Source organism: Pelecanus crispus, chromosome 8, assembly GCF_030463565.1.
Source record: "Pelecanus crispus isolate bPelCri1 chromosome 8, bPelCri1.pri, whole genome shotgun sequence".
NCBI classification, from domain to species: domain Eukaryota; kingdom Metazoa; phylum Chordata; class Aves; order Pelecaniformes; family Pelecanidae; genus Pelecanus; species Pelecanus crispus.
Genome location: NC_134650.1, coordinates 13,116,235 through 13,140,763, shown reverse-complemented (window position 1 = coordinate 13,140,763; position 24,529 = coordinate 13,116,235). Strand labels below are relative to the sequence as shown.

General features: G+C 44.0%; 1 protein-coding gene across 1 annotated transcript in view; it reads right to left on the bottom strand.

Moving 5' to 3' along the window:
• The window catches only part of HTR4 (5-hydroxytryptamine receptor 4), a 117,519-nt gene extending 96,511 nt beyond the window's left edge, over positions 1-21,008 (bottom strand). The window contains exon 1 of the mRNA XM_075715634.1: positions 20,752-21,008. Coding sequence (XP_075571749.1) covers positions 20,752-21,008 — 257 coding nt within the window. The remainder of the gene's footprint in view (positions 1-20,751) is intronic.
• Positions 21,009-24,529: the final 3,521 nt, after the last annotated feature.

Genomic DNA, 24,529 nt, shown 5'->3' with positions numbered 1-24,529 from the left:
GAAACATACACCTCTCATTGCAACTGGAACATTGCTTCCTCCTGCATGTGTCTGCACCAGCAACAGGGGTTTGGTCAGGAGTTTGATGTCCATGTGTGAAGAGGGTTTGGTGGGTCTCAGTTCAGCTCCTCACACAGTTCAGCATCACTGGCAGGCTGGCCAGTCAAAAGGCCAAGAAACAAAAGGGACAAATCCTAGTCCTACAGAGAGACCCTGCAGATCACACCTGAGGGAGAATGGCAGAGCCGATGCCAGCCCTGTGTCCCAGGGACAGCTGTAAACAGGATCTCCAGCTTTTTTGAAAAATTTCCGTTGGCATCACTATTCCAGGATCAAAATGATCCATACTGAAATTTGTCTCTCACTGATACCAGTAGTGTGCCCAGGGGGTTGAAAGGACTTCAGAGATGTCAGTTTTTTGCTTGCCCCAGTATGTCAGCCAAGATGAGCTTGTAAGTTTTTAGACCATTGCACCAAAAAGAAAAAAAAACTAGGATCAGACTTTCAGCAGGCACAGATGGGCCCCAAACCAGACATTGCTGTGTAAGCAGAAACCTTCATCTACAGGCAAACAGAAAATACCATCCTGCAGCTTTGCAAACACACCATACGGCCACTGCTCCCCTGCAGCTCACCAGCTGGATAAGACATGGTATAGGAGAAGCCATGTAGTTTATCCTACCTCACATTAACATCAAGTTCTTCCATCACAGGCAATAGGCATAGGTAGCTGGGAGTTCAATGTCCATAGAAGAGACCTTGTCCTGCAGTGGAGAGAGTTAGAAAGGACAGTTATAAGTTACAGGATCTCTCACAGGTGCACATTTACCCCAGTGAAGACACTGATACCATGGATTTTGCCCCTCTGGCCTGGCTTCTCTGGAAAACAGAGAAGTTATGTAGACATGTCAAAATGAAGTCATACCATTGCATAGAGCTGTCATAACACAATTTTCTGTTATCTACCCTGACATGTTTGCATCTCACAACACTAAGGTGCATGCCTGGAGGCACGAAATCAAGCTGAAGTGATAGATAACCCTTTGTGGTTGTGTATACGCCACCCATTCATGCATAATCTAGGGCTAACAGAGTGCTGCAAGGTCCCAGGGGAACACTGGCTCTACTGAAAATAACAAAAAAAAAATATCCCCCTTTTATGAGCAAAGTCAGGTCTTCACCCAGAAGCTAAGATCAACCTTTAATCCACTCTGTGATCATCGCTTCTCCTGGGGACTTCTTGGGTTTAGATTCCTAGAGGATTGTTTCAACTGCAGCAAGGTAGTAAAATACTGTAAAGACTGCTACACTGGCACAGAGAAAAGGCTCTTCTGGCCAAATATTCAGTTTCCATAGGGGTGAGGAGAAGCAGCATAGGCAGAAGTCATAAGAAAATGCATAGGATACAGATTACGTCTAAGACTGTATCTGTCACAGTCCTCTGCAGACATCTCATGTCACTTGTCGAAAAATCCCATTCTCTGTAAGTGCCTCCTCAAATGGTAACAGCTCCTTCCCTCTAATTACCACAAATGAGTTAGTAGGGAAATAATTTGAAAAGACATGAACCCAAAGCATTATACCAGTACACACAGCATACCGTGCTGTACCCAGTGAGCACTGGGTGCTGGTGTGGAAAGGGGCACAAACAAAAATACCACAGGTCAATCTGCCCTGTCCTTCTGCAAGTGACCTCAGAGAAATCCATCTATATATTTTGTCAAAGACTCTCACAGCTGAAATGGTCTTAATTCTAGAAATAAATGCAAGGAACGTAAATTACTAATACAGGTACCATTCTTGAGACTCGTTCTCCAAGACCAACTTTTTATGAAGTTTATGAAAATACGTTATGCTGCAATTCTGGTGACACCAAGGAGCTGAACACTGTGATGTAAGTGATCTCTTGCAGCCTGTGCTTACATTCAAAATTACATGCGACAGCAAGCACACATGTAAGCTGCACTGGACCTAAGACTCTTCACAGTAACTTCCAAACTTTCAAAGCTACAAAATAGTAGTTTAAATACAATCAACTGAAGAAGGCTTGCAAAACCTGGCTGGGAAAACACAAGCAAGAATGCTTGGTAAATTAGTTTCTGTTTTTACACAAAATTAAAACATTGACTTACTACTAAATTAAAATATTAAATTTAAAATATAAAATTAGATTTCCTGTGACACTATATTGTACAGCCTTATGAATACTTAATAGCAGTACTGTAATTACAATGAACTAAATGATTTGCAGCTCAAGTTAAAATAAATGTACTTATTCCCGGTAACACTAAGTGATATAAATATTAATGGGATTTATGATTCTATCAAATTTCCATCATGACTCCAAAGAAATGAATGCACCATCTTAATAAAGAGTTTGTGTACTTGCTGCTGTTAATCCAGTGGAAAAAATACGGTAAGTTTCTGAGCACTTCAGACTGTTGATTGCCCCTTGTGCTATGTCTCTAGAGAGCCAAGGAAAATGCCACACCATGGCACTATTAATAATAACTCAAATGCAAATAATGTCATTGCGGTTACTTGGCTTCAGAGAAAAGATTGTAATAATAGTGACTCAGACTTCTTACATACGATGCCAGGTTTGCATTGCAAATGAGCACCCACTATCCAGGTCCGGTTCAGTGTTTACCAGAATTAGTACTCCAGTAGGTATAGACTATACATAGTTTTGCAAGCAGAACTTACTCAAATCAAAAGTGTGTTTTTATCTGAGGGTAGAAACCTTCAGAATTTGGCCACTATTTACAGCTTAAGCCTTCAACTGGTGTTTCTAAGGGCACTCCAGAATCTGGTGACTTAGACTACTGCTGTACTTTGAAAATATAGGGGTGAGAGGTCTAGAGTTGCTGATCAAGTCACCTCTGTGTCCCTAAGACCTGACCTCCAACTTTCATTTGGGGGGGAAAAAAAGCCTCTCTTGTGCTCCTGCTCTGGAGTTCTTCCATAGAACAAAATGCCTCACAAGCTGCTGGGATGGCTGCCTGTGTCAAAGATGCTACAGTGGGAAGTTATGAAACTGCTTTGCTGCGGTTCATGCCTGTTATAATTCTGAATTACAAGGGAAATGTGTGTGGGGGGGAGCCAGCAAGAGTGGAGGGTAGGAATAAGAGAAGACAAAAAAATGTCACCTATCTGCACTATCCCAGTCCCCCATGCTCCCTTCAGTATCAGGGTTTAAGAGGTACCTTGGGAAACTTTCTAAACCAAGCAAAACTTGCAATTTCAGTAGAATCAGAACTGATGTCTTACCTACTCATCAAATTGTACTTTTCTATGTAGGCACCAGCATTACTATTCCTTCAGGCACAGCAAGTGTGACATGCTTAAAAACACAGGAAAACTTTTTTCATAGAATCATAGAATCGTTTAGGTTGGAAAAGACCTTTAAGATCATCCAGTCCAACCATTAACCTAACATTACCAAGTCCACCACTAAAACAATTAAGGATAGAGTAGCAATTTCATGTTTCCTGGCTTGGTGTAAAAACTAGGAATCACTAAGATTGGAAAGGACCTCTAAGATCATCAGTCCAACCATCAAACCAACACCACCATGCCCACTAAACCATGTCCCAAAGTGCCACGTCTACCCGTTTTTTGAACACTTCCAGGGATGGTGACTCCACCACCTCTCTGGGCAGCCTGTTCCAATTCTTGACCACCCTCTCCGTGAAGAAATTTCTCCTAATTTCCAGCCTAAACCTCCCCTGGCGCAGCTTGAGCCCATTTCCTCTCGTCCTATCGCTAACTACATGGGAGAAGAGACCAACACCTACCTCACTACAACCTCCTTTCAGGTAGCTGTAGAGAGTGATAAGGTCTCCCCTCAGCCTCCTCTTCTCCAGGCTAAACAACCCCAGTTCCCTCAGCCGCTCCTCATAAGACCTGTGCTCCAGACCCTTCACCAGCCTTGTTGCCCTTCTCTGGACACGCTCCAGCACCTCAATGTCTTTCTTGTATTGAGGGGCCCAAAACTGGACACAGTATTCCAGGTGCGGCCTCACCAGTGCCGAGTACAGGGGGACAATCACCTCCCTGCTCCTGCTGGCCACACTATTCCTGACACAAGCCAGGATGCTGTTGGCCTTCTTGGCCACCTGGGCACACTGCTGGCTGATTTTCATCTGGCTGTCAACCAACACCCCCAGGTCCTTTTTGGCCAGGCAGCTTTCCAGCCACTCTTCCCCAAGCCTGTAGCGTTGCATGGGGTTGTTGTGACCCAAGTGCAGGACCCGTGTTTCCATTAGTATTTTCTTCACTTGTTTTGTGTTTATTTATACAGTAGAAATAACATTTTTGGTACAAAATAGGAAAAAATGAAGATTTTAAGGATTTTGATAAAAGTAGGAATTTTGTATACAAACACTCAGCTACATCTCACTGTGCTGTTAGGTGTGTTGCTGGCAGCCATCCCATACACTGTGTGATAGCCAGCGACCACATTTCTTATATTGCACCTCACATACAATTTATTTTTTCTTGTAATTCTTTACATATTCTTAAGCTCTGCAGCCCTGAAAACATTTTTTTTTCCCCACAAATATAGAAACATGCAACATTTGGGTCTGAATGGGCAATGCATTTAAAGCATCACACTCCACAGCCCTCCAGGATCAGAAACTTGCAGTGTTTTAAGGGCTGTTAGCACTTCCGTCTTTCCCCGCTTGATGAAGCATATAATGAACGTATAATGAAAGGACACTAAACCAATGACATTATTGAACTTTTGTCAGCTTTTCCGTAATGGATTTTAAAATTGGATCTTCCTTCCCTTTTGCCTCTCCCCATGACACCATAGTGGTTAGACTTGTAGTCATTGGAGTCCCAGCAAAGAAAGAAAAATGACGTCAATACCATTTAATAAAAAAATCTCCACGAGTTATTCTGTAAATAGATCTGGCTCACACAGAGGGCCTGGCTCTATTCTTTGTTATTAAAGTGATTACTCATACTCAATTAGGAAGCTGTTCTCTGCCTCAGAAAGGTAACACTGACCTCCTAACTCAACCCTTATACCATCCAGCCCATCATATATATATATTACCTTCAGCACAAAAAAGCTTCTCTGCCATTGTGCATGACAGTGATTACAGGCACATGGAGCCATGCACATCACTGCAGCCAGGTCCTGTTTTTCTGAACGTGAACATCCAGCTTCCAACAGCTCATGAGCAATCCTTGCTCTACAGCATGAACTGAGGGCAATGGTCCTGCAAACCCATGGTCTTCCTCTCCTGGGCTCCAGAGCCTTTCCATCCTGGGCTTGCTGAGAGCAGCCCCACGCACAACCTGCCAGTGAACCCGAGTGGGGCTTCAGGTCTGGTTTCTCGTAAAAATCTGGCTCCTAGCTTCTAGCACAGGCTCCTGCTTAGACATGGGTTCGCTCTGCTGGCCAGAGGGGAGAGTCAGGCTGAGCCTCTGCACTCCAGATACGTCTCAAAATGAGTCTTCTCGTATGTGTTCTTTTCAGATTTGGTGCCAGGGACTACAGTGAAAAGCTCACCACAGAAATCTACCTAAGGACTTCAGTTACCATAAGGAGCTAAATTCAGGTAGTGAAGTGAAATGGTTTCACTCTCAGCACAGAATTAATTTTGATAACTCCTGCAAAATTGAAGAAAAACTTTTCAGTGATTTTGTATGTCAAAATTCTAGTTTGGGGTCATCTTGTTTGCTTTATTTTTCTGCAAAATTTTGTAATTTTAATATGCACTGAAGTTACACAATATCTGTACCATCATGCTATCATTGAGACCTCTACAATAACTTAAACTGTCTATATTGGAGTAAAAAAAAAAATCAAACCTGGAACTCTTAAACCAAAAAACCAACCAAACAACAAAAAAGGCCTTCGTAAAGAACTGTTCACCCAGAGAAACTTAGTTGAAGTCAGTACTCTTGGCAGTATTTTCACTTCAGGAAAGCACAACAGTTTATAATGGAACAGTGACAGCTCCATAGACTTCCCTTGTGAGGCAAGAACTCCTCATCTTATTTTATTCTCCACTAATCACTGCCACCAAGAGCAAGACAGATATGCCATACGTGTATGACTAGTCCTAGTCATCACTGCACAGGAGACTGGCTCTGACTTGAGAAAGGCAATCCAGTAATGAGACTGGGCAAGGCTGCACTGATGGCATTCAGGGAAATCAGAAACCATCCATCTGTCAAGATGAGATCAGCTGCATGCTTGTGCGTCACTCCTTCACCTGACACACCACCAAGTCACCTTAGCAGATGCTCCCCTACCTCTGCCCCTTCTCTTCCTCACCTCCACAGTGGAAAGGGAAAACCCAGCAAGGAGATGGATACACCAACGTATCTTCCCAACCAAGCTGCAGGGACTCTTGGGGAAACTCTACTCTGTGGCTTTAAGATATTAACAAAGAATTCACTTCTCAGAGACCATAAGGAGTTACCTGGTGGTCAACAGCTAATCCTGTCTCTTAAGTGACCACAAATTCGCCTGCTCTACGTGGTGGCCTTGATCTGCCTGGTAGAGATTAAAATGTCCCACCAGATGACAGCAATAGCCATGCCAGTCTTGCAAGACATTTTCCTTGCAAGGCACTGATTAACTGGGACACTGACACATTCTCCATCCAATTTACTTCCATCCCACTCAAGCCCCATCTAGTTCCACTTTCTGTCACTGCTGAGCTGATGACAACAGAAGAGTTGAGTCATTCTGAAAAACTTACATCTCCATCTCCTGCAGTGCTGGATTGTGCTGCTTCATCATTTGTGACACCTTAAATGAAGCCACGTCTAGGGTGGACTGAGCAGTCTGAAAAGCCCATTTCATTTTACCTACAGACGAATATCATACTGTTCCTTCTGCTCCACTGCACCACAGAGGAGGGAGGTGGATATAAAAAAAAAAGCTAAATTCAGTTTCTGAGTGTCTTGTGCTCCCTGTGAAGAATTGGACTTATCACTGCAGTTCTCTGCCTTCACTCTTCTCTTTATAAATGTAAGGTAAAAAATGCCCTTTCCCCCCATCCTTTGCCAACTTTGTTTTTTTAGAGTGGAGTGTGGTGTGCAGTGACAATGACTTGATCCAGCCTCTGACTTCAGTGTAGATGTCCTGCAGACACCGTTGTTACTGGGTAACACAGAGAGGTGGACTGATAAAAAAAAAGATGTCACCGATGTTTGGAAAGCCTGTTTAGCCTTCCCCTAGAAATTGCTGTCCTTCACATCTCGGAGTAGAAGTTCTTGGAAGTACAGGGAGTCATTTAGCTTTCATCCAGTATTTGTGATTCCTGATTGAGGCCAGAGGAATCACTTTAACATAAATAAAGACTACTACGACTATCTGAATCTATGATTTCAAGAGGCTCCTCACTTTCTGTAGTGAATATCAGCCAAGTTAAAGCTGTGATTGAATAAAAAAGCTGTTGCTCAACTCCCACCACATTTCACATTTGGGGCTATGATTTTTATCATACCTCCATCTTTATCATTATCAGAGAAAGAGAAGTTGTTAGCAGAGGCTAATTGGACAAGATCTTCCCAGGTCACATTAAACTGATGCTGTGGAGTGACAGTCACCTGAATCCAAAGATAATTTCTTGCTCATCACTGCAGAGCAGTCCAAAACCCTCCAAGTGTTGCAAGAGAATATCCTGCCCATGACAACACTTGAAGAGTAGGAAATACCAGAGTGATCCAACTTGTTTGCTCCCAGATAAAATAGCTCCATTTCCACCACCCATTTCTGATAAAGGCACTGTCCCCTCCCACAGCACTTCTTGCCTCCTCTGTCACTGCTATATCTTTTCTCCCTACAAAGGACAAAGCTGATAAGAAGTCCCTCAGTTGTCAGCAGAGACAGACTGATGGACTGGTTTTAAACAAATGTCATTCTAGCAGGTTAAAATGCAGCACTTTGCTTAAATGGAGAAAAATAAAAAGATAGACCTGACATGTCAGCTGAAAAAGAAAATGAGTCCAGCTTTAAATAGAAAAAGGCACAAGAAATGTCTTTTCACTGAAGGGTTATTTTTCAAAACAGGTCTTTAAACTCATGGAGAGAGCCTCTGGCTTGACAACCCAAACCACAGGCGCTGAGTTTAACGGGCTCGTGTTCCTGGGGGACGCAGGAGTCGCAGGCGGTACACAGGTCACGGTGGAAGCCAGCACCTTGTACTCGCCTGTTTGCAGACACGTGGGCTTTTCTTCATGTCAATCTGGCCTTCACGGCCTCTCAGCTGTAACCTCTGTGCCTTTTCAACCTTACAGCAAGGTATTCTGCACTTTTAAAAATGGAAGTTTAAATTCCATGTTTGAGTACCAAAAAAAATACAGACAGACAGCACAATATAAGGGCACATGGAAGCAATTCTGCCTACCTGTTCTCTTGGACCAAATATTTACAGCAGTAAAGTTTCTATGGGCCGTTCACGGGTGACTTTGTTCCAGTGCAGAGACATCTGTATGATATCCTTGTCTATACCATGCTACATTTGTGTAAGAGGTCTGAGGAGAGAAAGCAGCTATAAAACCTGAGGGGTTATTTACTATGACAGTAGTATTAAGAAATTTCACAACTTGCTGCTCTCAGCTTTAGCAATTACGATCAGTTGGTAACCAAAACACTCCAAGTCTTTCACTGCAATATCAAGCCCTCAGCACAGGAAGCCAAGAGAAACATCCAGCATGACACCGTGGGTCTTTTAATTTAAAAGACCAAGATACAGTAAGAGATATCAATCAACAAATGAAGGCAAGAAGGGTGGTTGAGTTCAGCAAGTGCATCAGAAGTGTGGGTGGAAACACAGATGGGCATGATTTCCATGACACTGTCACAAATGGGTTTGTGTTTATAAGGACAAGTCACAATGTTAGTGCTCCTTGTTACCATAAAGGATTAGGAACCATATATGTGTGTGATGGGGATTTGTACAGGGCTACCACATTTCCTTCTTGCTTACATGTCATAAAACTTCCCCATAATTCACTGTAAATTTTCCCTACCTAGAAAACACACTTTCCAGCTACTCTTGTTCTTACACCAGCACAGACCCAGGGTGAAACCACTGCCCCAGAAAGGCACCAGCTGTGTGTTCTGTGCCTGCAGTCAAATAAACTTAGTTTACACAGCAGAGAAATGTACACTATAAATGCTAGGAAATATGGAAATCCTTCAGCCTTGACATGGTGTGATGGTACTGAAGGTAACTTGCAGCTCGCTGGATGAGTTACAGGACGCGCAGCACTGTCGCTAACTCAGGTCTGGCTCTACAGACAGCTGCACACGCACGGTGACCTTGTGCTTGGTGCAGTTGAGAGCAGCTCTACACTTTACCCGAGATCCTCGCTTTTACCAATTCTCTAATAAATTACTAGCCAGTATAGTGTAGTGCCCTCCTACTGCAAATGAGCTTTAGCGACAAGTGCTGGTGATCTCGTGACAGAAGTTAGCTCATACCCCAACAAGAACATCGCAGGCAGCAATGGGCAGTGACCGTGTCACTCAATGGCAATCCTCTGGTTTACAGCAGCCTAAGGCTCCAGCCTCTTGTTTAAAAAGCTGTCCTGCTCCAAAGCAGAAACAGAAAATGACCCCTGGAAAACACACATTACCACGGGCATTCATCTTATCACAGAGATACACTGCTGCACTCTTCTGAGCTCTGCTAATGAGTATGTGCCAGCAGTTGCCACCTTGAGACAGCCGAGGGAAAGAGCAGTGAAAGGAACCATCTCCCTCCTGCCACTGAGTGCTGAAATGTCACAGGGAGAGCCTGGAGTCACTCCCAGCTACCACGCTTCAATATGTGATACTATTCTTTGCTTTGCCAGCTGCGCAGGCAAGCCTTTTTCACCTGTTTTTGTTCCTTGTTTGCATTACCATCCTGCCTGCAAAACCACTTGGGTAGCACTGCGTCACCCAGGCCAAGGAGGGGAACCGTGAGTCAAAGTGGATGAGCAAGCCAGGAAAGATTCCTCATCATGCTCTGCAGAGAGGAGCCCTCGGAGGCTGCCACCGCACTGCGGGCACCGTGATTCATTCGTAGCACAAGACAGACTCGAGCATAACTCGTCTTTCACACTACCTTCAACTCTTCCCAATTTCCTACATGGGTCATTGCATGGTGGACATGTTCTGCTCCCCATCTGGAGGTCACGCATGACTATAACTTTATTGTGTTGGAATAAAATTCCTCTGCTTTATTTTTATTGCTGCCATAATATGCTTCTGTAGCCTGCGAAATGCAAGCAGGAAATAACCTCCTGCTTTGAAGCCTGGTGCTGAGACACGCCAGTCACTGTGTTTATGGTTCTGCAACCCCTGGAATTCAGCAGAAACAAGGGTATTTCCTGGCCTAGGTGTCTTTGTTTGTTGTAATTACTCCTGGGTAACTATGACTAAGAAATCAGTAGGGTTGTGCTGAATTACATCTTCTGTGATTTCAGCTGTGCAAAGGGTTTAGGTGAAGCTTTAAATCTCAAGCATTAAAGATTCCCTCTTACTTCTGTTTTGACCAAACTGACTATTGATGGGAACTTTTGGGGTGCATCTGTCTGAATACCTTTGCAGCACAGGGCATCTAACAGAGGCTTAGCCGGAAATTTATAACCCACGCCGTGAAAGCCTACAGGCACAGACCTTACCCCCTCCTGCCCAAGGGTGCCAACAGACCTGCTGTGACACAAGCACTGTCCTTGCTAAAAAAAAAACAAACAAAACCCCCCAAAACTCTCTACACATGTGGGATTAAGACAAGCTAATGCAAGTGTGAAGCTGTTGCCAACAGCGAGGGCACCGATCCCACAGTTTAACTCATTGCATCGCATTCACACTTTCTCATCAACTTTCTTGATTGCTGCAAGCAGACCAGAGCCAGGAGGTTTCTGCTGCCCCTGTGCTGGGGTGGAAATGCCATGACTCCACGGGACATTTTAGAAAATGAAGCAGAGACAAAATTCCCAGAGCTCTGAGCTGCAGATATATGTAACCAACCCAACTGACTCATGCCTCTGCTGCCATTTCTTCACACTCCATTAAAGGATGACAGCTTCTGGAGAGAAAACTGGCTGAGTATGTTCATCTTAAACCTGATCTGCCTCTGGCTCACTTCAAAAAATTAGTTAGTTGAGCAGCAAGCTAAAATAATCACCGTCCCCAAGAGACCACGTGATTCTCCAGATCTGTACAAAATATATAAAGTGCACAGCCATCATCTTTTCTGGTTAAGAAGCTGATACCATCAGGGAAAGTCAAAAGGTTAATTAATTAATTACTTTTTTAAATTATGGAGATGATGCAAGAGGGAATGTGCTATAATACATTATCAGCACACAGGCTCTGATAAAGAAGAGTTTGCCCCAAATATTTCATAGCAGTAACAGAACTACTCTGAGATGATTGTAGGTACTTACATACTGCAGCAATAAAACAGGAACCTTCTCTGATGGTGGTCAGAGGGGAACAACTGGGGTATGCAATTTTTCTTGAGAGAAAGCAGTGAAAACAATCACTGTGGGCTCGGTATCTAAGCAGGCTGTGCTGGCCGTTGTACCACTACCCTTGCACTGCTAGCAGCAGTCCAGGGCAAGGGGACTCAAACAAGAGCCAAAAAAGTCCCAGCTGCAGGCTTTGCCAGCTCATCATCCCAGGTGGAAGCAATAGGTGATCCCAATCATAGAGCAGATATTTGTGAAGTCAGGCTCAGCCCTGCTGGGCTGTGAAGGGCAGCGTGGGGCCAAGAGCTGTGTTGGTGGGGGTTGAGCAGAAGTTGGGCCTGGTGCTCCCCTGTTTAGGAAGCGTGCGTGTGGAGGAAGCGTCTTTCCCCGCCAGACTACGTTGAACTCAGCACCTTCCAAGATGCTGCTGAAATTTTCAACTTCTTTTAAAATAAATTACCAAATTACTGAACACTTCTCAGGTCATTAAAAGTGAAGAAACCAAAATAAGCGTGGAGCTACGAGACCCTAAGGGTTGACCCTGAAGGCCATTTTTTGGTGGGCTAAAGCTTGCAAGCCTTATGGCACTCCTAATGGGATGGGGGGAAAGGATAGCTGAGCTTATAGTGCATGCTGCTTTGAAATGTTTATTTCCAAAGTAAGAATGACAGGACGTGCTTTAGGTGGGCTGTGAGTTCTCATCAGCCAGACTCTCCAGGTAAAAAAAGCTGTCCAGACACTAACTGTGTCTGGCACCAGACACCTGGCAGCTATGAGATGTCATGTGGCTCATTTTCAATGGTTTCACAGAGAACAGTTATTTCTACCAGCACACATACTTTGAACAAGTGCATTTTTCAAATTCTGCTCATTTCAGGCTGCTACTCCCTGAACGCTGTCCTCAGGCTGGTTTCTGTCAGGCTCTCTACGACGTACCCTGTACCCGATGTACCCTGTATCCAAGCGTGGTAATGGCACCCCGCTTTGCATTGCTAGTGAGTGCAGGCTTTGTAATCCCCCTGCTTCTTTTAGCTCTGCAGGGAATCAGCAGATCCCCAAAGGAAGGAAGGAACTGAAAATTTGGCAGGAGTTGAATGCAGACATCTTCACCGCTCGTTTCCAGTGATACTGGAGGGACTCTTGGACGTGCATCCCACTGAGGATGAGATGTGCTGAAGCAGCAGACAGTCACCCTGAACCAGGCATCAACTCTACAGAGCTGGCTCTGTGCGTTATTCCCTCACCCTGAACCAGGCATCAACTCTACAGAGCTGGCTCTGTGCGTTATTCCCTCATCCTGATGTATCTTGTAGAAGAAAGGATGAGCGTGAGTGCATTTGGCCAAGGCTTCTACATGGGACATCACGGTGCTACACTAAGAGGAAATGTTTACTGGATTAAGAAATGGTGATCGTGGCAGCTCCTTGCTACTGAGAGGCAAACAGAAAAAAAGCCAAAGCAGGAATATATAAAGAGACAGATGTGTGCATTAAAGAGTTTAGACAATGTCTAATGTTTTTAACACAACTGAAAACAGTGAGCTGAAACAGAAGGAAGGATGTAAACCGAAGACAGTGATAACCACCAGGTCACAGACCTGCAGCACAGAGAAGCCTTCATGCCAACAACGCCGTAGGGAGGTACAGGTCAGATGTCACAGCTGTGTATTATTTTCAAAAAATACTAATGAGAAGAAAGGGAAAGCTGGTAGCTGTGGAGGTATAGTAAAAGCCTGGGAATGGTCAGAAAGCAGTCAGAGTTGTAGACAAATCTGTAGGCTGCAGAAGAGGTTGATTTTGAGCATATTGGGAAGAAAAGAAATATTAAAAGTTAGGCTGATCAGCTGGAAAATGGTAGAGTTGTTGACCATGATTCAGGAAACACAGACTCTGCCAATAAATACTTGTGTTCTATTTTTGAGAGCCATATTATGTGGTGATGAACTTTTCCATCCCCACAGATATTAAACAAAACGTTAAATAGCAGTTACTAAAGCCAGATACTTCAAAATTAGCAAGTCCAGATAACGGCATCTTTTTCTTTAAAAAGACTTTTTAGAGAGCTGGGTAAGGAACTTTACACATGGTTGATCCTGATTTCCAGTAAACTTGGACAATGATAGTTAACAAAAAAAAGTGCCAATATTTTGAAAGAATAAAGTGGATAATCTAGGTAACTATAAGCCTATCAATCCAAGATTTCTCTCCAGCACAATAATAAAGATGGCTCATGAAGAATGCAATTAATCAAGAATTAAAGATGGGGAATAGAATTTGTCAAACCAGTGTGGATTAGAGGAGAATAAATTTGCCATCTTGATATTTTCAGTGATAATCAACAACAATACTGCTGTAATAAGTTGCTGTATTCTCTGATTTCAGAAAAGCATTTGATTTGGTATTACATGAGGTTTTGATAAAGAAGTAAGGACAATACCAACTCCATACAGGACTCTTGAGCAGAGTTAAACCCAGTATAGCAAGAGGTCTCAAATGTACATGCAAACGTGGAAATGCTGCCTAACAATTCTGGTTTTAGCATGGTCCCCGGGAATCTGTTGTAAGTTTTCTGCTACTTATGTTTTTACCCGTGTCAAGGAAAAATCCCTTGAAATCATCACTTAAGAGTTTGCTGGTGACCAAGATCAGGGGAGATTGATAAATTTAACAGGCAGCATGATACAGAGCAATCTGGATTGCTTGGATACATTTTGAAAGAAAACAATATGCATTTGAGTATAGCCAAGGTGAGGCAACATATTTTGAAGCCAAAATAAAGTCAGTATTTACAGGACAGGGCATTACATGACAATCTGGTCTGGAAAGAGGTGACTCTGAAAAGTAAATGAGGTCCCTGCTCATTGTCAGCTCAATGTAAGCGCCTACTGCCATTTGTTGTGCCTAACATAATTCTCAGGAGGACGTTGAAATGAGAAAGCAGGTAGGAGGCTGCCATGGTACCTTACTCCATGCTGATGCTGACATATAAGAAAGATGTTGGATAGCTGGAAATACATAGGAGAAAAGCCATGAGCCTTAAGAAAGAACTAGAAGAGGTATTTTTGCCATAGGATGCTTCTGGAGAGTAATCTATTTAGTTTATCCCAGGAGAGGCTGAAAAAGGACTTGAGTATGTCCTTCAAGTACATACTCAAGAAACAGGACAATCAGGTGACAGGACAATCCTGGTGGCAGAAGACATTCTGGGGTCTGAAAGTTGAAAGCAGGCAAATTCAGACAAGAAAGACGATGCATATATTTGACTCAGTCTGATTACAACTGCCACTGTCAAGCAGCACAGCATGACCAAACACACTCCTTACGGGAGGCAAATCTCTGCAGATAATGGCAAGGCAAAATTTGTAAGCCGATCTGATGAACGGAGAGCAGAAATGGGAGCCACTCCAGACAGTCAGGCTAATGGAGGGGACAGCTATGACTGAAAAGATGAAATTGCAACGTGAACACACTGCAGGGGCATCCAAGGGTGTGACGATTGAGTAATGTATCCAGACTGTTGTGCGTGGCGTTTACCTAGTAGTTATTTGCCGTCTCCAGTCACTGATTTCAGTCCTTCATTCTTTAAACACAGCAAATCATTCAGTGGAAGGCAGATTCAGCAAAGACCCATGAACGCAGTTAGCCGTTTGAGGTATTTTCTTTCCTTTCACATACGAGGCGCCAGAATCTCACTGCCTGTCTAAGCAAGAGAAACTTCTGATGTTCAGACAATAGAATTGTGGAAACTTGATTTTTAAAATAGCAAGAATAATTTAAAAAAAAAAAAAAAGACATGTAAAATATAAACCGGTGCTTGAGGAGCAGAACTTTCCTTCCCCACCTTCTGTAAGAGGAGAAAAAAGAATTCTCCTTTGTACCCCCTGAGACTTCCAGCTCTTTCAGATGAGATTTAATCACTCAAGAGAGCTGTTGGGAGCTTTTGTTCAAGATTTCACGCAACTAAGAGAGAAACAAGTGCCACCTCAGAGGCTTGTGTTGCATTAATTGCTAGGATAAAGGGAGGCAAAGAAAAAGATCTGCGTGTTCCCAAACAGTCCCAACTGTGCCTGAAAGCACTTGCTTCCCAAACTAATCCTCTGCTTACCCCGGATACTTGATGACTGACTGGTGGCATTCAGTAAGAGGTAGCCAACTGCAACACATTCTCTAATTATAGCATGACCTGTTGCTAATTACTGTTTGACTAACCCACTGCTGTCGTATTTGCACTAAATAAATAATATCCACTCTCCTCTGGCAGTGTTTACAGAACTGATTTCCCATTCAGCCTCGACTCAAAGCTGTAAACAGTCCCCAGTGACACCAGCTGCTCCAGTCAGACCCTGCGGGTGGGGAGCCCTGCCTCACACGTTAACAGTGGGCGATGGACAGAGTGCTGTGCAAATGTGACAGCCACCGCCTTGGCCAAGCCAACAAACCGCCAGCTCAGCTGCGATCCTCGGAGCTGGAAGCATGGACCGACATGGCCGCAAGGGAGGTGCCGAGGATCCCACGCGCCCCAGCGGTCTGGGAGCAGGCTGAGGGGTTCTGAACATGATGTTTTCGAGGCAATGCACCAATATCATCAGTCACCAGATGTTTCATCCCACCATACGCACTTTGGGAAGACTGTTGATCAAATCCCGCTGGCAGGTCCAGCCCTGCATGCTTTCCAGCCACTTTCCCAGGTGACCTGCTCAGATTGAAGGATTGCAGCCTTTCTGGACTGTCTCCTGTGGAGGCTGGAAGGTCCAGCTCATATTCAGCCTCTCTGAAGCTACTGCTGCCAGGAGTCTTTAAAACCCTGGCTCCGCCTGTCCACCGCTTCTCAATGCCCAATTTCCCACCCCCTCACCACCCAAGCAGGGATGACTGCCACACTCCATTTCACTTTGAAATTTTCAAGAAGAAACTTCTAAAAATAATTTTTAAAGCATTTTGCAATTCTCATGTTGCTCATAAGATCTGAAATTTCCATTTTCTATTCCCAAGTACAAAGAATCTCTGACTTTCTGGCAGCTATAGCCACCACTGTAAATATTCTAGCAAATAAATTAACTGGTAAGAAAGCTCATGGGAACAGCAGATTTTTAACTGAATATTGTGCACTACATAATAATAAGTTCTAAATTTGCAATGACAAGGACTAGCAATGAAAACCTGGTTTAGTCTCTAAGATAATCCAACTGGGCAAAGGAATCAACAGTGTGCAACTCGTATGTCCCATGAAACTTAACAAAAATAGCTGCAATATCAGCAACCAAAAAATTGCAATGAATGGTCCACAAATGGAAAATAAGTATTGGAAAGAATCTGCATGTTGTCAGCCAAGTTTATCATTCATATTTCTTAATATAAAATTAATCTATTTCTAAAATTATCCACTATAAACATAGGCATTCAATCATATACCCTCCATAGTTATTGGGAGTAAAATATTCCTTATTCTTGAGCTCACCTGGACTCATGGTGTGCTCCTCCTGTGCTAAATTAGTTTGGAGGTTGCAACATGTTCAGACTGCAAGGATATACATGGATGGGATGGTCTGTGATACTGGAAAGATACTTTGGCATCAGGGCACAAGCAGCATCAATAAAGGTCTTTATTTTGAAATTCTATAGTTTTAAACAAGAAAAAGGTTTGGTCACAACCAGATAAACCAGCTTAAGATAGACCTCAAATTTCTCAGCTTTCATCTCTGAAAAATATGATATACATGTCCTTCGTGGATTCATTGGGCCAGAAGCCTGATGCAGGGAAAGAGCTTCTGCTGGCCATGGAGGTTCTAAGTCCTCGATTTACAAGCTACAAATTTTTGTCACTTTTCACTAATATTCCCTTACCTTCACCCAACTGTTTAAGCTCTGTTCTTTCATGATCTTATGCCAAGCCCTTGTTGTATTGAATATGCATCAGCTGGGGACTAAGTGTGACCAGCTCTGAACAACTGCAGAGACTCTGAATTGTGACATAGGAACAGGAAAGCAAAAGTTGGCAAGTTTCCCTTAAGAAGATGCAGAGGGGAATTCCCACTTTGCCCAGCACACCTGTAGGATGCTCCAGACTATATAATTTCCTCCTTGTTGTTTCCAGGCACATACGTGGCAGTACAGCAAGTATAGCAGTGCACAGGGACAATACAGCACTGCTCTGCAAATTGTACAGCTATTTATAAAAACACAAAAAGCGGCTTTAAAAGTTGCTATTGTGATTTCCTGTCATTTTGTACCCCCTTTATGGAGTACAGGGATACACGGTGGTGGAGGAGTAGCTGCAGCCTACAGATGCAGTTTAGTATTTTGAGACTGCTTTTAAAAACTTCTGTGTGGGTGTTTGCCAAAGGATCTTTTTTTATATTTTCTTCACTGCTAGTGAAACAACCAACTTTTGCTCATACTTGCACAGTCCATGATAAAGTAAATAAAAAAACCTACTTGTCCTAAGAAGTTGCAAAGTACTAAATTAGCCAAAAATAAATGTTCTTGTTGGGAAACAAGTTCCAGATGTGTCTGCCACACTCCTTCTACCCAAAGCTGCAGTATTTAAGGGTCCACAACACAGCCTGGATAGGAGGAAAGAAATTTCACTGTTGTTGAAACAAAACCAGATAATTGCTTAAGAGGCATTTCTATCCATGCTCCCTGGATGTGTTTCCCAGGACTGGAAGAGAAGGTCAGTGGGGGCTTGGTTGACATGATGTTAATGGGAAATCTGGAGTCCCTGCCAGGACTTCGTCAGGACATGGGTGCGAGCAGAGTTGGGACACCAGAGGAAGAGCCACAGGGAAGGAATGAAAATGGAGGGTTTGCATGTGCGCCTCCCTTATGCACAGCCACAAACTGCTGCTGGCAAAAGGTGGCTAAGTCACCAGATGGGCAATTCCTTCAGAAGTTCTCCTCCTCCCTCCATCACCTGCTATTACAAGGACAGGTTTATCACAATATATCTATCTTGTGCGTCTCCTGCACCCTTAGGAAAGTAATACATGCATTCGGTGCCTATTTCCCCTTCCATCATTTTATCCATTTGAATCAAAACCTGTTAGGGATGGGATAGTGTTTAATGCAGCCTTGGCATCCTTGAAGCACCAGAAACCAAACAGGCCAGACAGCGAATCCATCAGGCCTGAGAAGGGCTCTTAGGGCAACCTGCAAGTCCTCCATGAAAGCGGCCCAGGAAGGGACCTTAATCTTAAGAGTTCCCATAACAGCTACTGCTCCTTAATCATGTTATGCTGCTTGTGTGGAGCAGAATTGAGGGCTTTGGTTTTCACCTCTGGGTTTCTGTTACAGGGAGAGTTACCAACGGGGTCTACATGGAGGGGGCTGTGGGGCACCTGAGCCAGCCAACACCACGCTGGGCACAGAGAAAGCATCTCTCCTGGGAGGGATCTAAGTGCTCCTAGCCCCCAGAACTGATCTGGCAGCAGATACAGATCCTTCCCGCACTTGGTTCTGACTTGAAACTTGGCAGTGGCTGACCCAAATTTTCTTGCCAGCTCCTGTCCAGGTCCTGCACGGACCAAGTTTCCTTCTCACAGTTTGTGGCATAGGAGATATAGGTCAGGAAAGGTACCACTGAGTGTGAGATGCCCCAGGGTCTGCATTGCAATGTCACCAGTACAGTGGCTGGAGCTCTCCTGAGCCTGCTGAGGGGGAGGTGTGCTTGGTTTGGAGGGGAGCTGTTGGCAGCGTGTTGCAGCTGCTGCCCAGGAGGTTATCAGTGTGCCTCCGTCTGCAAGCCCCAGAGGTGCCAGGATGAGCCCCTTTATGCTCAGTACAAAAGCTTTTTGCTTTGCCATTTGGAGAAGAGTTTCCTTCCCAGAGGTATCCCTGTTATCCTGGAGATAACTCATTCCCATGGTTCCATGAGCTTGTTTCCAGACGGGCATCTGGGGAGCACGACCTACCCTCTGAAGTGACTGCATTGTTAGCACCATTCATTCGACCTTCAGTCAGCTTAAATACAGAGAGCTTAAACAACCGTTATTATAAAGTGAATTTTAAAAACCTATTTCCTTGTTTTGTATAATGTACAAGACGGGAAAGTTACAGATCTGTCTGCAAGGAGAAATGTTGTTTATAGCATGAAAAGCCCAGTGATGTCAGTGCAAGAGAAGCATCTGCACATGCTGCCCTGGCTGTGCTCTGAACCTCCCTGGGTGCACGTTCAGCCGCCCTGGGTGCACGCCGAGCTGCTCCGGGTGAGCCCAGGGCTGTCCTGGGTGCACACTGAGCTGCCCTGGGTGTGCTCTGTTTGCTCCAAGATGTACATCTGGGCATCACCTGGCACAGCATCTGCTCCAGTTGCACCTCCAGCTCCCCATGTCTTCCCCCACAACTGCTTCACTGCCCACATAGCTAAGTGCAGAACACAAAGCACTAGCATGACTCTGTTAGCTCTGACAATGCTTCAAGCCTATGGATTTACATCAATCCTATCTTGAAGCTTTTGGAAGTGCTCACCCAAGACCACCCTCCCAGCTATGTTCGTGCTAGTACAGTGAGGCAGCTTTGGGACCACACACATCTCATGCCCGACTGCCCTGGAGCCAACCTATGCCAACTGTCTCCACTCAATAGCTGAAATCTTTTTTTTCGTGTGTCTGGATAAATTAACTGAGAGGAAACTGCAGTGTTTAAAAGAAATGAAGAAAAGTAAGAATAGCTTCAAAAGTATAAACAAAAGCAATGCTCTCCCGAAGAGCTGTAGAGGCAAACCAGGTACAGCTCCTCTCCAGCCTGTCCTCCCCATCCTGCCTGTCTCATAATTTTTTCTAGTCTAAGTGGGAAGAAGGGATTACGCCCTTTCCCACCTCCAGCACCACACAAAGCATAACAACAATCAGAAAGATGATTTTAAATAAATCTCAGGATTACAGACAGGAACTTCTCCACACAATTAGCAAGTGAAGGAAGTTAACAATACTGTATTCACGTGGACTACGGGAAACCCAGACACAAGGAGGTTAAAGGCCATGACCAGGACTACAAAATCAAACTAGTAGTAGAGCTGGGATTAGAAATCAACTTTTCCCTACTCTGAGCATGCACAACATCTGCATTACCAACAGGTAACATCCTCTCCTTTCACAAGTATGAAAGAGGACTCCAGATTTTGGAGTGCCTTTAAGTCACCTGCTGGGCCTTACTCTCTTCTGATGAAGATAATCAACCATGGAAAATGGGATGCCATGGTTGCAGAACAGCTTTATTAACACCCTCAGTGTTAATACTCTCAGATCAGCTTAGTTTAACACCTCAGATCAGCTGAGTTTAACATTTGGTTCCTGGGCAGTTCAAATGTGGTTCCCACGTCAGGGCTATGCCACGTGAATGGCAGCAGAGGTCTGCTGACAGGAGCCTGGAGGCCAATGCAGCCTGTGGCTGGCTCTGCGTGGCCTTGGCAGCACTGCTCTGGGACCCACAGCCTCCCTCTCCGCAGCTCTCGTGGCTCTCGCTGCCCAAGGCTGCCATGTGCAGCTCCTCCATCAGGTGAGCCGGCTCTTCTTCCAGAGACTCCACAAAAGATGCTCCCTGGTGTGGCTCACCTGCCCAGAGCTTCACCTCCATTGACCCAACTGGCAGATACTTGAAGCTTGAAGGTATTTTTTGTCCCCTAGAATTATAAACTTGGACGGTCGTGCATGGGTCTGTCACTGATCCAAAATAACAACAGATCAGAACCTTTCTCTCCTGCAATGCAGAGGTGCGGCAGTAAATCTCTGTGTTAAATTGCCACCCAGTGTTAGAGCATGGGATGCCAGAATAAACCACCAGAGCCTTTTCACGCTGTACAACTGGAATTTGTAATTCTTGGTTTGCTGTCTGATTGCCATACAGCTCACGCCCTCCAGCCATGTGGTGGCCATAACTTACCCTGCTGCACCAAGCAAAGTCTTTCCAAATTCAACACCATCTGATCAAATGACTATAAAGAAACTAAATACCAGCACAGCTCTTGACGGCTGTAACTGTTAAAATGTTTATTCACTCTGTGAGCAAATGAACTTGTGCTTTGGAATGGTTATTGCTACTAACACTTTTCTAAGAAGCTTTTATAAGACTTTGTAAACTTGTTATTTAATAATATTTAACTTTTGTCTTCTGGACAGCAACATTTTTTTTGGAGGAGGATTGCTCTAAGACAACTGCATAGCAGGCTTTTAACTAAGATGTATTTCCTATTTAAGCAAGAGTAAATCACTCCACTAAGCAATGGAGTTGTATTTGTCCAAAACCAGGAGGGGAGAAAAGTATAAACCTCTTCTGACTTTTCTTGTGTTCCTTAGAAAATCTTATGGGAAACAAAAACACGAAGAAAATACTTGAACTTAAAAGCTACAGCAGCTTAGAACTTCACCTGAGCTTCAGGTGAGCTTCAGGTAAGACCAATTCTCTCACCATTGGTCCAAACAGGGCAGCAGACCATGGAGCTAGAAGTACCATTCCTATCAGGAGAGTGCCTCAGCAGTCTACGCTAACTTTATTTGGTGGTCTCAGCTCAGAGGTACCGTGAGCGTGCTTCTACGCATGCATTCCTACACACCTGAAGCCTGGTGGACACACATGTGAGTGGCAGCATGACGAATTAAGTTCATAAGCACTTGGCAGTGTCCTCAGCTTCTTAAAGACCTGCCAAAGCTCATGGATGGAGAAACCAAAAAATGCAGAAAAATGGTGTTTCCTTGCAAGAGCATGTGTAAAGGGGAAAAAGTTTAATTCTCCTCTTCTGTAACAAACCACATAATTTTCTCGAAGTCCACCGTACTTCCCGTAGCTCCATTATAGACACAGGCTAATGAGGTCTCAGTGGTAATGCTGTGCCGCAGTGGAAGGAATCACACTGCATTTGGAAGAGATGAGATTGGATGAAAAGCCTCAAGGAGACTGCCTTCATGAACAATTCCTTCAAGCATAGATTATCAAATATGGTTTAGTTTTATACGTCATAGCTAAAAAGCTTGCCGAATCTCTCCTGCTGTTTTGGTTTTGTGTTCTGGTGCAGCAACTCCCAAAAAGCTGGTAAATCCTGATGTTAAGGTACACCCTTGGACAGCTTGTTTGCAGTATGTGACCAGACCCTTCTCGGGGCTCACCAGCTGTTTCTCAGAGTCTAAGTTCAAAAGATAATTTCACCTTGGATTGTACCATTCATTGCAAAGTCAGCAAGAATAGCCATACTCCCTTCCCAGCCAAGCTGGAGGAAGCACTGCCATCAGCTTCCACAACTTGGCTTGTTCCCTGCTAGAGAATACGAAACACCAGACCTTGCAGAAGGGTTGAATGAGGGTCAAGAAATAGATACCCTCTACGGAGGATTTGCCAAGTGCAGCAAGAGATGGCAGTCCTCCAATGACCATGCTCTTCCTCATCTCACATCTTACTAATAGATACCAGTTCAAAAACTGACATGTCTTCCCTACAATACAAAGTCAAAAAAAAAGAGGAGGAGGTCATGTAGGTCTTGTTATAAGTTCATGACACAAGTTTATGGTCTCTCAGTGGGTAAGACAGACAAAATGACCATCTGTAAAAATGACTTCCAAGCCAAGCAAGCTTTCACAGTCACTCAACACTAATAATTTGTCACTTTGGTCTTTTTTTCCTTCTTATTTGTCATTCCTGGGAAAACTCTTCAGGATGAGACTTGTCATTTTCTCCAGATGGATCCAAGGAAAGTCTGATTTATGCTTCTCTGGAATCTTCTCCCATCACCTCTGTCCCTGAGCAGTGCATGAGCTGTTTGCTCTCAGCAATCCTTTAAGATTCTTCCATACACATGCATTTATCGTCCCATACTTTTCTGTTTAGACTTTATTTTATCCTAAAATCTCTTGGCTCCAGCAATACTGCACTTTTTCAGTGGGTCCTAACTTGCCTTTTCAAGAAATTATTTCTTTGGGGAAAAAAAAATAAAAATCTTAACTACAGAGTTGATTATCCCACTACATCAATTAATTCTATTTCCTTCATTAGAATTAAATATGATTTCCACCAGCACAAGAGATCCAGTTAACAGTACTATGGCCATAACCTCTCTGTAAATGCCTTAGAAATTAACTGTAGCTCACAGATCTTTGAGTGCTGCTATCATTTTTTTTATTTTTATCATAATTGTGGATGTTAATATTACGTATTCATCACAAAAGGTTTATGTGACTACAAAGCACTACATATTCGCTTTAACATTGATATTCATCATTTCTCATTCATCAGTTTCTCAGGTTGGGTTGTGTGTGTTCTCTGTGCTCAGCAGCATGGAAGGGATAAAGACAAAAGAACCCATGAATCCTAGCAAGCCACTACTGCTCAGGAGTTTAAAACAGTTTAGCAGTAACTAAGCCAGTTGCCTCAAACTGTTGTTTTTAATTTCCAGAAAATAAATAAATAGTAAAACGGTAAAGCTATGCAGGTAAACTAGACAGAATGCATAAATACTGTTCTTTCCCAAATTATTTTTTCAGATGCATAATCAGTTTATATTAATGCATGAAACTTCCAGATTTTTGGAAGATGCTCATGAATAACTGCCTCCTTAAGTTACAGCGAACTGAATCATAGAATCATAGAATGCTTTGGGTTGGAAGGGACCTTTAGAGGCCATCTAGCCCAACCCCCCTGCCGTGAGCAGGGACAGCTTTAACTGGATCAGGTTGCTCGGAGCCCCGTCCAACCTGACCTTGAATGTTGCCGGGGATGGGGCCTCCACCACCTCTCTGGGCAACCTGTGCCAGTGCTTGACCACCCTCATTGTAAAAAATCTCTTCCTTATGTCTAGTCTAAATCTATTCTTCTTTAGTTTAAATCCATTATTCCTTGTCCTGTCACAACAGGCCTTGCTAAAAAGATTCTCCCCGTCTTTCTTATAGGCCCCCTTTAAGTACTGAAAGGCCGCAATAAGGTCTCCTCGCAGCCTTCCCTTCTCCAGGCTGAACAACCCCAACTCCCTCAGTCTGTCCTCGTAGGAGAGGTGCTCCAGCCCTCGGATCATTTTGGTGGCCCTTCTCTGGACCCGCTCCAACAGGTCCATGTCCTTCTTGTGCTGAGGGCTCCAGAGCTGGACGCAGCACTCCAGGTGGGGTCTCACCAGA